The sequence below is a fragment of the Colletes gigas genome, unplaced genomic scaffold (genome assembly GCF_013123115.1).
Source record: "Colletes gigas isolate AHSC1104 unplaced genomic scaffold, ASM1312311v1 Colletes_gigas_Sc00026, whole genome shotgun sequence".
Lineage (NCBI taxonomy): Eukaryota > Metazoa > Arthropoda > Insecta > Hymenoptera > Colletidae > Colletes > Colletes gigas.
In genome coordinates, this window is record NW_025106655.1 from 1,592,436 (window position 1) to 1,609,896 (window position 17,461).

Sequence of the window (17,461 nt, forward strand, 5' to 3'; positions counted from 1 at the left end):
TACAAAAAAATGCAATAAAGCAATCTTATTCGATTCAAAAGGACACAACATGTTATAGTATACGAATTTGTTGGTAGTTCAAAGGCATCTATATATTTTTTAAGGGTACTAGGTACACTATGTGCCAAAATTGAAGAATCATAAATCGTATATCGAAAACTTGTCGATATTTATAAAATTTATAAAATAATTCCAAAGCCTTGGTGCGCGGTGAGGAGGTCCATGCCCGTTTAAGTTCTGTTTAATCAGCACGCGAACGCACAAAAGGACGCTCGGTTTCGTTTAATCGAACCAAGACCACGACGGCGACACGCCGAGGAATCGAAGCGTTCGAAACTCGCGCGAATCGATCTCGGATCAGTGGAGCACGTAGTTGAAAAGAGGGTTATCGGCCGGGTAAAAAGTCCGATGATCAGAGGATCGGTGAAACGCGATGGTGGGGTTGCTAAGGTACGACGGTTGCGTCCAGTTATGGTGGCGAACAACGCTGGATGGTGGGGTTGAAAGGTGGCGCAGTCATTTATGGTTGCCGGTTCATCCGACAGTTCAGTGTACATCCGCCCGACAACGGCAAAAAGCTCGCGAGCCGCACGAACGTACGATCGAGTTTCGACTTCGGATACAGTTTGTTACGGTTGGAATTCCGACATGGAGAAACAAGTTAAACGGAGAACAGAAAGAGTTCGATCGATGAACGACGCCGTTTCCGATCTTCCGATCACGCTTTTCGAACGTGGACCGGTCACGACGGCTTAAGAAACAGAATTTTAGTGCGACGGTGAACGTAGAACAGTTTCGACGGATGCTCGTTGCCGATTTCGATTTCGATTTCAATTTCGATTTCGATCGATCAATTTTAAACGGAATCTTTGAAACATGTGTTCGTTGTCAAAGTTGAACCCGAAACTCGGTTCGACTTATACTCGAGCGTGAAAGGACCACTTGGAAAAATTCAAATCTCGAATAAGATGCAAGAGGTATCGTTCGGGGACAAAATGTTGGCGTCGAAGATGAACTCGCTGAGGAGGTCGACGAATCAGTCGACCAGGGAGGGCACGTCTGGCAGAAGGCACGCGCTAACTGGTATCAATTCCAAGAGTATGAGAAACGTTCTCCACGCGACCACCGCACCGGGTTCACCCCTTCGACACAGATCCAAATACGAGCTGAGAAGCATCAGCCTGGAGGGCACCAAAGTTTTACCATGGACGGCGCGGTAAGTCCAAATTCTATCCTCGATTCTAATTCCCTATTGGCACTATCATCGAGATGCACTAAAAGATAAGAGACCAGAATTTAGGAAAAGATTCTTATTCAAGCTTCGGCCCAACCACCGATCACTGCGCGATCCAAACCTTCCTATCAATTTTTTCGTTTCATCAAAAACATTTGTTCGTCGTTAATTTCGTTGTACAACTATATTATACAGTAAATTTGCGTGAAAGGTTTAAAAAGATATGTAGATTAGAAGTAAAATGATTGAGAAATCCTTAGAATTGTAAAATCCTATCGCAGGGTCGAATTAATCAGGAAAAAGTAACAAGGTGCTCGGGGTAAGAAAGTATCTCAGTGTCACACGTTCACGAGTAACCCATCCAGCGATAACAACAAACTCCAAGCTTTCTATTTTAATATGAAATCGAACGTTTCCCCGGCTATCTGGCCTATATCGATCTTCTTCCGATAATCGCTGACTATTCGCGATCGAGCGGACGCATAAGGCTTCATTGGCTGTCGGCGCGGCGCGACGACGTATCGGATTTTGACGCTCGCCTCCTCTTTATAATTAACTCTTTTGCTATCGGGCTGACCGGAGTCTCGACCGTCGGTTTCCCTTTTGTGCCGCGTAGATCAATTTCGATCACATGCTCGGCCAAGTGGAAATCGACCGCGGCGCATCTCTCGGCTGCGGACAGAGGGAAGAGATCGGGGGCCGAACGGGACGACGCCGGACGACACGAAATAGCAAAGAAGCAGGGGAGACGCGAGAGGAATAACAACAACACGCCGGAATATCGTTGAAACCCAAGCTACACGGAGGGGACGGGCGTAACAAGCTTTCAGATAATCGGGAGACACTGATCAACATCAAACAATACAAGGAATAACAGATCAAAAGGGAAAAGTAGAGGAGAACGTTTTGTCCTGGACCTGATACTGGACCGATAGACCCTAACAGGCCCTGCCTTGGTCCCTGGGATATTCGATGCACACACTTGTGAGAGAGCAACTTCCTTTAGTTCTGATCTTGAGTGGTCTTGAGAATACGCTGCTCGCGAGGATACGACTCAAAGAACATTAACGATCGCACTCGATCACCTATGTGCAAGACACAAACTACCAGTCACAGGATTCTCTTGGACGATACAAATATTATCGCCAAGGTAGAAGAGTACCTTCCAGAGAAGCGTCGAGATACTCAAACACCCTAACAGCACCAACATTTTTGTCCCGTTGCTCCACTGACCAATTAAAAAGTAATTTGATCGGTGACCAATGAACCGAAACACGAACAACGAGCAATGATCCGGAACATGGGCAATCCTCTTTGCACAGAAATAACCCAAGTCATCGACTTGTGCCTAAATAATTAGATGAGTCCGTTTAAAAAAAAAGAAACATGCGTTTAAGAAAGAAATGGTACCGCGGTACAGGAGTAGTCATCCAACCGTGTCAAGTCGATTTTTCGAGTCGTTTGGATAAAATTAGCAAACTGTTCGAATTATGTATGTGCGTATATCCGAGTTGTTCGTAAGGACCAAACCGCTCTCGGCTCGAATATTTCCAGTTGAAAAACCCTCGTTTCGCGTTTCACGTTTCCCGAGTATGCACTCGGAGCAACTCTAATGTATAATGCACGCGCGCACAAAAACGCGAGAGAACTAGACCGTTTCCGATTACTTTGTCCCGTGAACATATCGAGAATTGCGTCATCTCGATGGCCCGCGTCCGTAGGCACCTATGCACATCTATCGACCTTGTATTCTATAACAAAACTTCCATAGACGCGAGGCTAAATAACGATTCAGCTTTTCTACCAACCTGTCGCAACGCCTGTTTTTTTACAGGACCCCTACATTTTTTTAAACACAACATATGTATACCTCTTATCGAACCAAATAACATTTACTTCAACCGGTTTCCTTTTTTATTATGCATGGTTAAAGCTACCATAAAATTCAAAGGAAATCGCGAATACTTTCTACGCGTCCATTTTTTACATATTTTAAGAGTTTTCTTGATATTTTAATTTTTATAATATATCTATAGATCTATCCAATGCGTTTTCGTATCGTGTGGCGCGGAAGGTTATCTCTATACCATTAATGATCGCGCCACATGCGACGTTACCAATCCAGAAAGAATATGACTGCAGCGCTAGAGAAACTACACGTGTCGCTTTTACCGGTCGTTAATTATTTTGAACATAATTCAAATCGGGGTTGACGTATAAAAATGAAATAGTAGTTGCAATGCTACTCAAAAACGGTATAGTCGTCTTCTTACTATTTTGGTGCCAAAGTCAACATTATTGATTCCAAGTCGAATAGGATTGCAGCGCTATTAGCCATGAGAATTCAAACTAAATCTAGCGGGAGTTATCTCATCGATTGGAATCTTGAGAAACATAGCTATACAAGATCACAACAGATTAGCTCGTATCATTTACTATGTAATTAATAATTGTATTACCCACTTATGGGTTACTTTAATAGACGCGAGACTGTCGACACGTCTTGCTACGCAGAGTCCCAGCGGACAAATGACGATTTCGTACTCCGTACCATCAGTCGTCGCGTCTACACTTATGCAACGGATGGGGAAGGGTTCCTCTTTCGATTTTCGAAGGGTAGTTTACATCCTGTATCTTGAGCAACTTTGTTGGCACTCTTAATAAAAGTAAGTCAGCCATGACAGTTTTCGGGCACATCTTTTAGTGGTTGCCAACATACATGTACATACCTACTCGTAGCAAATCAGATAACATTTTATCGAACTCTGCTCGTCGGTGGTGTCGCACGAACCGAAATCCTGTTAAATTATAATTCCTACCGCGTGCAGCAACATGATCTGCTTGGAGAGTTTGTCGGTTACGTTGCACGTGACGCTAAAATGATAATTGATTTCTAAAGCTCGAGCAATGTGAAAACATCTGTGTTTTCTACCCGTTACGTCATGCAAGGACTTTGCGAAATTCGAGTACCAGGACGGGACGATTCAGAGAAGCGGCGAGTTTATCAGTTCGAGTTCCTCGTATGTAAAACAATTCGCGATACACCGTCTGAGTCAACGAACGAATCCCGAGTACTTCCACGGCTAATTTTAAGGATCTCGTCTATTTTTCGGTTTCGCAGCTGCGAAAGTGCGGATAAGTCCGACAGATATTGCCGACCGTAAATTTAACGCAACCCTCTCATGCTGCATTGATTTTCCAATACAAGAAACTTCAAGTTTTCAAGCTTGTTATTCTTCGGTTATGAAGGCAATGACATACCGAGCTTATACGAAAAAGTAATTACGAGACATTGAAATAAACCGTTTTAAAAATCAAAAATAGGTGTTAAACGTAGCATATAGCTAGTTCAAAACGGTAAAAAATGAAAAGAATAGAGAGAAGGAACCGTTGGAAGAAAGGATCGGGTGTCGAAAATATAGAAAGGGGCAATCGGTAAAGTAAACAAAACGAGGGCTGCCTGGTGAAAAGATTAAAGTGCTCGAACAGAGAAGAAGAAAGTGGCGGGTTTCCAGAACGTAAATTGAAAATACAAAGGAAGAAATTAAGAGGCTAGAATTAGGTAAATCGAAAGGAAAAAGATCAGCCTAGGGTACGAATAAGAAGAAGGGTATACAGTATTGTCTCTATAGAAGCGACGCTCTCGGGGCTCAACGCTCGGCTATATCGTGGACGAGAAACGATTCTTGATACTTTGTTGACGCCTACTGGAGGCGGCGAGTATAGAAAAGAACAGCGAGCATATGACAAAGAGGGGCTGAGCGGCCGAGCATCGCCGAATTTGCTATCGCTTCCTTCGCTTCGGGTCGGCTGTAACGAAACACAGGCGATGTTTATGCGAGCCTATACGAAATCGGTGTTATAATTCTGACTTCTACCTCTCTTGGTAGAGGTCGCAGAATGAAATACTGATTCTGTTATAGGCTCGCGTAAACATCGCCTGTGTTTCGATACAGCCGACGTGGAGTCACTTGAGCGATGCATGCCTTTGATTTCTTATTGCGTTAGTAAATAGGACCTAAATTGTATATCGTATTTGGTGTCATTTTAATCAGAAAAGTGTCACGAATATGTTGATGAAGTTTGAAAAAAGGAAGAACAAAAATAAAGATGAATTTCGTTGTTGATTTAATATTGTATATGTACTAGTTAAATCGTGTCATAACTTCAGTACATATATGTATGTATCGATCGTTTACTGCAATAGTGATATAACCCGAAAAGATATACATAACTTGCGAATTTAAACTGTTTAACCAACTTATTTTACTCTGAGTTGTCTCACGATTTCGGCAAATAAATGATAGGTCAATTAAATTACAATTCCTTTTTTCAGATGAGGATACACTTTAAAGAAAGGTCAAATGTATATTATAATTTATGAAAAACAATAATAAAAATTATGTTGTACTTGATCTTAGTTAAATCAGAAAACTGTCACAGACATGTTAAAAGTTTCAAAACAAGAAAACGAAAAATAAAAAATTTGTATTATTGCACTAGTGTTGCCTTAGTAATTTGAGCCCGTATCGTATGACAATGTTCGACGACCGACTGTCAAACGCGCCGCTATCTTGGGGAACCGCCCATAGGAAGGCATACTCGCCGATACAGCGAGTGCTTAGTTTTAACGGTACGCAGTGGGGATAAGTAGAGGGGATATGATATTTGCCTATATCGTGGACGAGTTCCGAGCTTATATAGAGAAAATACTGTATGTATTTAAGGCGCGGGTCTAACAATACGTTGAAAGGCGAAGGAAGAGCGAAAACGTCTGGTTTGAAGCTGATAAAGGGTGAAACGAGACACCAGACGAGTCCAAGTTAGAAAAGCAACGCTACAGTAAGACAGAAAACGTCGGTGAAACGAACCGTCGGCGCAGAGGGGGGCTGAAAAGAGAGCCAATGAGCTCGACGACGCGGCGCCAGTCGTGGAGTCGCCGTGTTACTACCAGTACTTGCTCTCTCGCCGTGGGTTGCCGTGTCCTCATTCGAAAAGGGTCGTGTCCTGCCACCGCCACCGCCACCGCCACCGCCACCGCCACCGTCAGTAGGGGTTGCAGACCCGAGGCAAACCCATCGCTCGTTGCTTTTCTCCTCCTTTGCTCCTCGTTAATCGATATATTCTCTGGATCTTTCAGATCAACCGTTCGATAATACCGCTAATCGTGCCTTCTATTTTCTTCCTATTTCGCTTTACTTTTTTTTTTCTTTTTGTTTATACGTTCGGTAAACTGTTCGATCTCCCATTGCAATTGGGGTCGTGGTCCGGACTTGATCTGTACTCGTAAAAACGGTGGCTGTGTCTTTCGGCGAAAACACTTGGATCGATCGTTTGTTGCTGTTGTTGATCGACGATTGGACGCTTGATTCGAACTAGTGTGGAAAAACTGCTCCCGCCGGAGCTATGTACAACGGTGAACTGTTTGGTTGGATCTTCTTTGGCGACTGTGGACGGGATGCCGTAAGAGGGTGCACCTTTTTCAAAAATTGAATGCTAAATTATCGTCTCAAGGTTCCTCAAGGTTTTAATTTTGTCCATGGCTTGAGAAACTTACTCTATAAATTAGCTTTTTCTTTCTTTCCATTAAGTCTTCGCTCTTTGACTTGAATAACGATAATAGCCGTACTTCATCCAACGAATATTTGTCGAAAAATAAAACTTGACTTTTTATTTTTCGACCTATAAGAAAGAAAAATGTATTTGTTAGAAGGAGGTACGTGTCTCGCGACGAAAACAATTCTATGTCGATGCTCTCTATTAAATTATCGCCAGTATCAGTTTCACGGCGCCTGATAAATCAGGGTGAAGGAAACTGTAGCCACGGCGAACAAAGGACATTGTATTTCTTTTTGTTTCTGAACTTCTTCCACAAAAGACCAAAACCAGTATCGGTAAAGCCCTAGGTACAGTTGAAAGGGAAATCACGCATACATGCATACTTCACACGTATAAGCAGGGACAAAGAAATAGAAATATAATGGTTTAAGTTCAAACGTGATAGAGATCGAAATAATATTTTAGTCCTTTGTTCTTTAATTACAAAGAGACAAAGTTTTACTCTTCATACTCTTCTTTATTATCACGTATCTTTCAACCAGTATGAATTTAGTTAGAATATTAAAAATATTAGTTAAAAAAATTCGGTAATTATTATCGGTTTTTACTGTTGTTGTCGATGATATTCGGAAGGGTTGTGGAGACCCCCGAAACTCGATAACTCAGTCAATGATATCGATACATACGTACATATGTATAGTAATGTCGTGGATTGAGTACCATCTGAGGAAGAACACGCTTAAATGAGTAGTACAAAGACAGAATAAAAATAAAAGACAAAAGAACATTTTCATGCATGTAGTACGCATTGCAGCGTGGTTAGTTTTTCTTTACAAATATATCTAAAACATAAATTGCACGATAGAAGGTTACAGTAACCAGACACCGCACGCTACAAACAAATGCCATATGCAAACCTTAGATATTCATATCGCGAACATAAGAACGCGCGTATATAAGAAAACTAGTTTTGTTCTCTACAGAACGTATAAATACTTGTCCACCCATGTAGATAAGTCGTCCAAATAAACTTTTATCCGTAGAAAAATGTATTCGTGACTTAGACATCTAGATTATTCGTTATCTAGATGAAAGTGTGCTGAATACTTGAAAGCTGCTAATATATTCTTTACTTATTCAGGTATTGAATATGAAATTATAATACATTTGGCATTCACCGACGAAACGACTGAAAAACATCTGTGCATTCTGTATTCAACGTTGACGTTACGAAACATCGCTTCACTGAACATAACGTTGCTTCTTCTGTATATGTTCTTCCTCTAAAAAATCTTATTTTACTATATTCATATCTCATCTACTGCAATAACAGCATTTTCTTTAGTATCGTGTTTCCCCTTTCGCTTATTCGATATTTTAAGCAAAGCAATTTAGAATGGTAGCAAATGTCCCGTTCCTAACTTGGTATTTAAAGACAAAGTATTGTAGTACCATTATTTGAATATGCAACTGCCGAATAAACGACGTCGTAAAATAGTTTTGTCGTTGGTGACGAAATTTCACGGCCAAATACCTGCGACTCGTGTCAGCTGGCTGTGGTGCGCGTACAGGGTACCAAACTCGTTGAAAAGAAATGTCGTCGTGTATTTAAAGTCCCAGAGAGCGATCTGAAACGCGAAGAACAACGCTCGAAGATGTTGTGTTTGGACATAAAATTGGTCTCCCGGTTGCGGGGAGTTTCACTGACGAGTGGCTCGTCGTCTACAAGCGTGTCACCGGTCCCCTCTACGGCGACCTCGACCTCATCGACGACCGGCTCTACAGAGAAGTGCAAACGAAGCAAAGGAAGAAGAGAGAGCACTGGAAATGGGAACTCGTTGACGGAAAGCGACAGCGAAGAGGATACGTTGCCCGTCGGTCAAGAGATGATCCAGAGAAATAGATCCAGATCAGTTTGCGTGTCCGCGCTGCCATCATCGCAATTGAGACATCTGCATCGACGGGCCAGTCATCACGTGTACGTTGCTTGATATTATTTAACTTCAAAGTGACGGAGTAAAACATTTGCTACTCACGTACAATTCATATTCCTGTCGTAGATTCCGTCACAAGTATGTACGTATATCGAACCGTTGCAAATGAAACAACCCATCTCTTCGTGTATGCGTACAGGACGTAAGCTTGTACCCTTGACTTAAAATTTTAAGAATTGTCACGTTCTAGCTGAAACTCGTTTGTATATCTCGTAATGGACGTTTCTTCAGAAGTCATTTACACGATTGGTTCTCCATAATTTAAACGCATATCGATTTCTATCGATGTAGGGTTCCCTCGATGACGTCATATTCAACAAGTTGCTCGATGCTTACCACCTTTTTCCGTTACGATAATTGTTGGCTTTTCAACTGACGAACGAATGTCAGGTTTCTTGTTTCTGTCCTATAAATTTCGAAAAGGAAAAGTGATGATAGGTTAAAAAAGTAACGGTGGAAAAGGTGGTTCGAACGAAGAGAGTACGAGGGTTGGTTGGTGAGCAGACTCGAGCGCCACTTTGCCTGTTAGGCTATTATATTTCCTTTGTTGTATGTAGAAATATGTTATATCATAAACTCTCATTCATGATGCTTCCTACGAAGTACATACTTGCGTTACAAAGATCATGCATCTTCTTTCCGAGGTTCTAATTCGGTTCTAACTTGGTCCCGATTTCTAATGGCGCTTAGTCCTCGATACATACGTAAGACATGTTTTACGGTTTCCGGCAACAGATTCGATACTTGTAAACGCTATGCGATAAAAAGAAGACATTTGTTGGCAGAAGCTTGGAAGGAATACAGTATTTTATATTTTACTGTCTTCGATCCTCGAATTTGTACGATGTTCCAGGTCTACCACGGACACAATTTCCAGACGAGGAGTTCTTTCCAGGCGATATTATGGCAGCGTGGAAATGGTAAGAGTCTTTGATAAATGTTAATATTACATTTTTACGAATTGCTTAAAGAATTTGAATTGTCGGTCTATAAGTTTCGTGTGTATTTTTACGTAATACCAAGTCGACGATTGCTTTACCTTACATCAGTGTTTCTTAAACTGTGGTCTGTGAAATCTTGGTATACATACATATCGTTATCATATGTGAACATATGTATAAAGAATATGCAAAGTGCGCCAAAATTTAAATTATAATAATAGCAAATGGGTATACGTTAAAAATACGATTGTTTATATCGCATGAAATCAAAGTTTGGAAAAAACTGAGCTTCAACAAACTGTATCATCGAGAAAAACGGATACAGAAGCGAGGAACAATAAAAGTTAATTACCAAAGAGCGGTGAAAACGGGTCGCGAAATAGGGTTCGTTTTTCCGGCTATCTGTGCATAAACGTAGCCACTCTGAAACTGGAACACGGCCTCTCGAAAGACGCGATTTCCACGGCTTCTAATGTATCGCTTCGAAATCGTTTTTTAGCTGCCGCAGATCGAGCAAGATGGCTCGGATAATGGGAGAAGATTTCGGGTCGAGAATGGCGATTCCCCCGGCGAGAAAGAGGAAGTAAGAAACATGTAATTACGTCTCTTTGCATGCCATCTATTGTTGCCTGTATTCCTCCGTCTCTACAGGCTATTAAAAAACAAGTTTAGAAAGTACAGCAATTGTAAATCACAAACGACAATTGTTACACCGAATTTAAAAACATTGAAACAGTAGGTCGGAATGTGTCAATAAAAAATCCATATAGAGTGTGTTCGACCAACCCTGGGAAAAATTTTAATGGGAGATTGTAGAGGCCGAAATAAGACGAAAATCAAGAATATCAAAAGTTATTAACAATTAAATTAAAAAATTTCAAATCGTTCTGGAAAAATTATTTTCGATTTTGGGGGTGAATTACAATCATTTTTGGTAAATAGACATACCCCCAAAATCCTGCGCATTTTCGAGAAAAAAATTCAGTACGGCCAGAACTTTAAATATTAATAACTTTTTAACGAAGCCTCAATCAACAAATTGGTATTCTTGATTTTCATTTTATTTTGGCCTCTAGAATGTCCCATTAAAATTTTACCCAGGGGTGGTCGAACACTCTGTATGTTTTACCGTGTTTATCGCGCTCTTTCCAACTTTACGTTTTCGCGGTTTCGTTATCTAATAAGTTAGACCGTATCGAATTGATTTTCAACTTGTTCAGATGTTCGGTTCACCGAGTACACCGATATTGGAAAATCCCGAGTACCAAACGCGTTGGTACTTCAAGTACTTTCTCGGAAAACGTGAGTAAAACGCACTCTAACATTTTTAACAATTTGCAACGTAGGTCTGAGTAGGTCGTTCGATAACAGGAACGACGAATCATATATTTTTATATTTTACTTGACCCTTGCCCCCCCAGTACACCAGAATTATGTTGCTGTGGATCAAGAAAGGAACCCTTTGTTCTTATCGGTTGCAACGAGCGAAGTCGGTGACCAAAGTGTGCCGCATTACAGAGTGATATTCTGGAGAAAAACCGTGAGTTTTCTACATTTCGCCCAGTGGAATTCTCTGATCCTTGATACATCATTTTTTGTTAACCCCCCATTCTATTAAAAATCCTATTAAAAAAGACACTTACTTGGATCTGATATTTCTTAATCGCTTGAAAATAATTTCACGCTATGTTTATCTTACTTTTGTACACCCTTTAATGAAAATCGATTATGGCGGCTTAAAGTAAAGTAAATAAAAGAGCACGCAATTTAGGGCGCCCAGAAGATATCGCTGCCGTACTCCGCAAACAAGACGCTGACAATCAGGCAAATCCTGAGGTAAATATCCTCGTGTCTTGGATCGAAAGCCAGTAGCGTAATATGATTCGTGACCGGCAATTCAAATTTCAGTAACTTCTTCGGGCTGGAGAAGCTCGACAAAGCACCGCGCGAAATTTTCTCGCCGGAGATACAAAAGGTAAGTTCCGGACGTCCGTTTAAGCGTAAAAACGATCAGAATCTACGTAGAAACTTTCGCGTTGTAGGATTTACTACTGTTGGAGGAGCAAGAGGGCTCGGTAAACTTCAAATTCGGCGTGATATACGCGAAGATGGGACAAACAACCGACGACGAAATGCTGTCCAATGGTAAATCGATTAAAGCTTGAACTTTTGCGTAAATATTTTCGCTAATATGTGAACGTCCATTTACAGAAGAGGGTAGTCCAAGTTTCCAAAATTTCCTCGAGATACTGGGCGAGAGAATACAGCTGAAGAATTGGGACAAATACCGGGGTGGCCTGGACGTCAAAGGTGCTTTTCAATTAGAGAAAGAAAATTATTTTCTTAGTATTTATTGCTTTGGTATATTTGTAGCAGCTTTTGAATAAAAGTAAACGTAAAATATTCCCATCTTCGTCGATTTTCGTGCATCATCTTTGTCGACAAAAATGTTTAGGTGACATGACCGGAAAAGAAAGTTACTATACGGTGTACGCGGGACACGAAGTTATGTATCACGTGAGCACGATGCTTCCTTATTCAAAAGACAACCCGCAACAGCTGGAGAGAAAGCGTCATATCGGCAACGACATCGTTAATATCGTTTATACCGACGATCCTGAAGCTATAGACGTTTTCAACCCGAATTGCATCAGGAGCCAATTTACGCGTGAGTTGTTTCAACATTCGTACGGGGGCATTCGAAATGTTATTTTACCCCAACAAGCGTTAAAATGCGAATACACTTTGGCTTTTACGAAAACGTTGGTTTTGTTTGTTATTACAGACGTGTTTGCTGTGGTATCGACCGAAGACAACGGGAAAGGTTGGCGCGTGGCTATCTATTGCGACGAAAGCGTTCCTTTATTTGGGCCCAGTCTACCCTGTCCACCTGTGTTCGAGGACCCGTACACCCTGAGGGAATTTCTCCTTGTTAAGCTGATTAACGGCGAGAAGGCCACATTCAACACTCCGACGTTTTCACGGAAACGGGAGAGAACGCTGGATGCTCTTCTGCGCGATATGTATCAAGAACACACGCAGGAGAGCAAGAGCAACGTAAGTTTATCTAGAGAGCGTGCCTGTCCGGCTCCAAAGTTTCCTTAGCAGCGAGAAAAGACCGTTTCAATTCTAGCCAGAGTAATGAGAGAAATATAAAAATAAAAAGTTAGCTTCGGTTGTGTATTGGCATGGCGTTCCCCCACTCCCCCGTGGAAAAGAATTCGATCGAATTTCCGCAGAGTATGTTAAACCGACGAGCTTTGTCGGATGTGGTGGAGGCTCCAGGTCGACGTCACGAGGAAACGCGTGCCGTGGAGATGGTGCGCGTCGGCCAGGCCTTAAAATTAGAAGCGATCGTGCGCGGGCTAGCGCCAACCTCATTGGCTACAGCCGGTCCTTTGAAGCCTAGACCATGGGAACCGAGATGCATATATCCGGACTTCCCCCACGAAGTCGTATGCGGGGACGTTTGGTTGGACAACAAGGTGATCCTCGCTACCGAGAACGGGACTTTTCTGATAGAAGGTGAGAGGAAATTTGCGACCGTCGTTGCCCCCGTGTCAAGAAAAGGAAATGAACACCGTTGCGCGATCCGCTTACCGTTCCAGACAATCTGTCGCACAGGCTAATTTTCGACGAGTCCGTGCAGATCAAGCAGCTGAACGTGGTGGAACAACACGGCATACTGTTGTTCCGCGCCGGTGACAAGGGCAAAGAGAGCAACGTCTACGTGTTCCGTTTAAGGGAGTACGAGAGCAACACGAGCAACAGATCGACGGAGGTGCTGAACGAACACGAGGACGATCTGGATTGCGAGGACAACGGGGACGAAGACGAGGCGGACGACGACGTCGATGAAAACGAGGATACCGATTACGACAATTTTACCAGGGCCACTGCAAAATTTAAGCCTATAATTCGCCCGCAGGGCCGTCATCGCGTACGTCCTCTGGCCGTTAGAGGACGAGCGCACATAAAGGAAAGAAAGCTACCGAGAACACGGGGCTGCCATTTGTACACCACCACCATGCCTGGTGGTTCTCACCTGCGTATGGTACGTCGACCACGCTACCTTACTCTATTGTTCGAGCTATCATCGTTCGAATTTGTTGCAGTGCGTGGCGGTTGGTCGACGTTTGACGGTTCTACAATGGAAACACAGCACTGCTTGGACCGCGTGGTGTGCCGCGGCCGACACGGACACGGTCGACGGTTTTCTCACGTTGAAGGAATTCAGTGCCAGCGAAGCTCCGTCGATGCTGACGATAATCGAGACCACGGACTCGATCAACGAATGGACGCTTTGCTGCGGCGTTCGTCATCATTTCGAGCTGATCTCCGCGACTGGAAGTACGAGGATCCTTCATATCGAGGGAACACCGAAGCCGCACTTGGTAGCAGCTTTGGATCTTTGCGAAGACGAGGAGCCAGAATTGCTGCTTTGTTACAATAGTTAGTAACGCGTTTCTTTGAACGCCTTTCTCGATCCATCAGCTTTTAACGCGTATATCTCGCCTCTAGACACGTGCCATTTTCAAAAGCTGGCGGAGGAGAGCACCGTACCGACGGAGTTCGATTTCAACTGGAATTCCGTGCCAGCAGCGATAGGTAAAGCAGCTTTCATCTACTCTTGGCGCTTCTGACAAAAAGGGGGTCGATAAAATTGGTACGGGACACCAGATATAGACCCGTGTCGACTGTATTTATATGAGATGGTCCAAAACGCAGGACACTTTTTTTTATTTTCACATTATTATCTTTAAAAAGTTATTAGTTAAATGTTTAAATGTTACAACTAATATAATTTAATTCTGTACCCTTGCATACCTACACACAGTGGAAAGCTATGCCAAATTCACTTTCTAACCGATTGTGTAATGCATATTAATTTATTGTAAGCTGACAAATGTTTACGATTGTTACTCTTATTTCGTTCCTCGGAGTAAATATCGCAGTATTTTATACTGATGAATGGTTTACGATTCTGTAGGTTCTAGTGCGTGTCCTAACGCGCGTTTAAATTAAAATGAATTTTTAGCTTGTGCCTTCCCTTATGTGATTGCCTTTACCAACGACACCATGGAGATTCGGTTGATAATAAACGGAAATCTGGTGCACACGATGGCTATGCCAAATCTGAACCTGATCACGTCGAAACAGGACATTTACTTCACGACAACGGCCCCGGAATTCCTGCCGGGGAAATGCGAAAGAATTCGACTCGACGCGAAACCTTTGGACAAAGAAGAACCGGTTTCCAGTCCGCCTCCTTTCGCACAGTCTTCGTCCTCTCGATCTAACCCGCAAAGTATGTACGCTCGTTGAAGAGAAATCATAATTTTCCTATTTCTATTTCTGTAACCTGGCCGATTTCGTAATTCACGCAACGCTGCCTGTAAAGAAACACGACTCTTCGAAACGAATATCCTTTCCTTTCACAGACAGCCAGAACGATTGGAAGCCGATAAGGATCTATCAGATACCGTTGCAAACGTTATCTAGAAGCACCCTGTCGACCTGCGCCCAAAGGCGATGCCCGAGCCCGGCCGAACCGGAAGTCATCTCCGCGCCCCCGACGACCGACAGAAGTTTCCTCACCGTCGAGCCTCACAGGGCGTTGAGCAGATCCTGTAGCAGCAGCCCAACCCCAACACCTACGAACCTGATGCCACCGCAATTAAGAAAATAAATCGATTCGCGGCGATATCGTGTCGAAGGTCGTACGACGTATTGCAGGTACCTGACGCCTTGGATCTCGGTAAGATCGATCAAGGAAATAGTAACCGGGTATGACGCGTCGCGTCGCGTCGTATCCGGCTCCGCGCTATGCTCCGCGCCAATCGTAGCTAGATTTACTGCCGTTGCAACAGCGATCAAGATATTTGCTATAGATGTAACCGCATGTGCATCAAGTGACCTTGACGTCTTTAATAATGCAAAAACGGTTGAGTTGTATTAAATAGAAATACTTCCCTTCGGAAACGGATCGCCCCGTTCATTGGAGATTCGTCGATGCTAATTTCATTACCAGACTTCCGGAAATCCTGATCGAAACGATAAAGAAATTCGAATTAAAAATTGTTATCAAACGAATCATCAAAGTTTCGCGAAAAATTAAAGATGATCAAATATAAATAATAATGAAGGTAAAATACGAAGAAAGCTCTATTTACTTTTTAGAAATCTTCGTCTATTGGGCTGTGCTGCGTATACAGTTATTTTTAAAAGAATTCGTAACTACGTCGATCGTTCCCTCTAGAATACTCTGGCAACTGTATCGGCAAGTCATGTATAATATGACCACGTGTACATATAAAAGTAATTAATAAAATGTATACCATCGTTGATAACGGTCCCGCTGCAAAGTTGCTCACGCCGTTAAATCGCTTTGCGATCGATCCTATTTTATTCAGAGTTATTCCGTTTCTACGCGTATGTATCCATTCTAAATAAAATAAAAATACCACAAGGGTTGTAACATCACGAATGTGTATTAACCGCTAATACGGAACCGCAAATTTAAACAAAAGGGTTTCTGCACTCTTAAACTGTATTTTATGAAATGAAACTTTTATTCTTAAATCTTGTAAAGTGACCTACAATTAAAGTTCTTTCAAATTTCAACATCATTCTGCATCACGACCCTTTTTCGTTCTTATTATAATTTGCGATTTTGCTATTATTCTTATTTTGTTTATACTTTATAGTGAAAGCGGACTAACTCACAAATTTTTCTATTCACTATTTGTTTAAAACACATTTTCGATCGTCGTTTATTGACCAAAGTGATCGCATCTACTAAACCTCGACCTATTTTTATGTCAAAGTACCACCAGGGGCCAAATAGTGGTGACCAGAGGGCCATCAAAAACGGAAATCGGAGTTGGAATTGCTCCTGTGATCATTTTTCCAATTCTTGGAAAAGAAGGTCTCCAAGATTTTTTTTAATACCAGGTAGTAATATTTTTTTATTATTTAAATAGCTCGTATCAAACAAAGTAACATTTATTTGTACAATTTTTCTTTATTTTTATTGTGCATTATTACGACAAATTTATTTTCCAGCCCCATTTGCATAATTTGGCCTGTACTTCAAACAGCTGTAAAAACAATTATCAAAATTGTTTAAAAAGGCTACAACGTATCCAAGTTTCAGCTAAATCCGTGATCTTGCATCAAAAAAAATATCCGATTGTCGCGTGGAATGACCCAATTACTCGAATAACTTCGGTAAGAACGAGCGAATCGATATAATCGTCACGGTGGAAAGGACTAGCTCACGTTTCCTGAAACGCGTTCAAACGGGCTCGAATCAAACGCATTCCGTGACTTTTTTGCCTCGCTGCCGAGAATTATAGATGCCAATCGCTGTCAAGCGGAGCTAAAGCAAAATGCTTGGCGACCCCGGTCAGTCTCGAGCATTGAACCATGATGATTTACGTTTACTTGGCTTGTACCACTATCAACGAAGCGTTGTAATATGATAGCTAGATTTTTATTTACCTCCTGTATTAAGTGTGCAACATTATCATACTGAAATGCAAGTTCCTTCTTGCAACGAAAAATTGCCATCATATCTACTAATTCGTTCGAACAACGTAGAGCAGTTATAAATCAAACGCGCAGGAATTCATTACTTTTTCATTCGTAGACCACTTTTTTCCGGCTATAGTGTCACACCTCGTACTACACATTCTTATCGGTATAAAATTACTGATTACTGGCACCTACCG

At 42.1% G+C, this 17,461-nt stretch overlaps 1 protein-coding gene across 4 annotated transcripts; it reads left to right on the top strand.

The window, feature by feature from the left end:
- Positions 1 to 596: 596 nt before the first annotated feature.
- On the top strand, positions 597 to 16,234 carry LOC122401656 (GTPase-activating Rap/Ran-GAP domain-like protein 3). Of its 4 annotated transcripts, none has more exons than XM_043403917.1 (17): positions 597 to 1,216; positions 9,641 to 9,707; positions 10,228 to 10,311; positions 10,949 to 11,030; positions 11,150 to 11,268; positions 11,500 to 11,564; positions 11,637 to 11,703; positions 11,771 to 11,873; positions 11,940 to 12,038; positions 12,184 to 12,396; positions 12,514 to 12,785; positions 12,968 to 13,253; positions 13,337 to 13,782; positions 13,844 to 14,180; positions 14,250 to 14,336; positions 14,767 to 15,036; positions 15,170 to 16,234. In XM_043403917.1, exons 1-17 carry the CDS (start codon positions 969 to 971, stop codon positions 15,415 to 15,417), a joined length of 3,093 nt encoding a protein of 1,030 aa, XP_043259852.1. In that variant the 5' UTR covers positions 597 to 968; the 3' UTR covers positions 15,418 to 16,234. The 4 variants fall into 4 exon arrangements, with proteins under 4 accessions (XP_043259852.1, XP_043259850.1, XP_043259851.1 ...); XM_043403915.1 differs by lacking the exon at positions 597 to 1,216 and adding an exon at positions 8,409 to 8,771; XM_043403916.1 differs by lacking the exon at positions 597 to 1,216 and adding an exon at positions 8,409 to 8,771 and having other exon boundaries at positions 13,007 to 13,253.
- Positions 16,235 to 17,461: the final 1,227 nt, after the last annotated feature.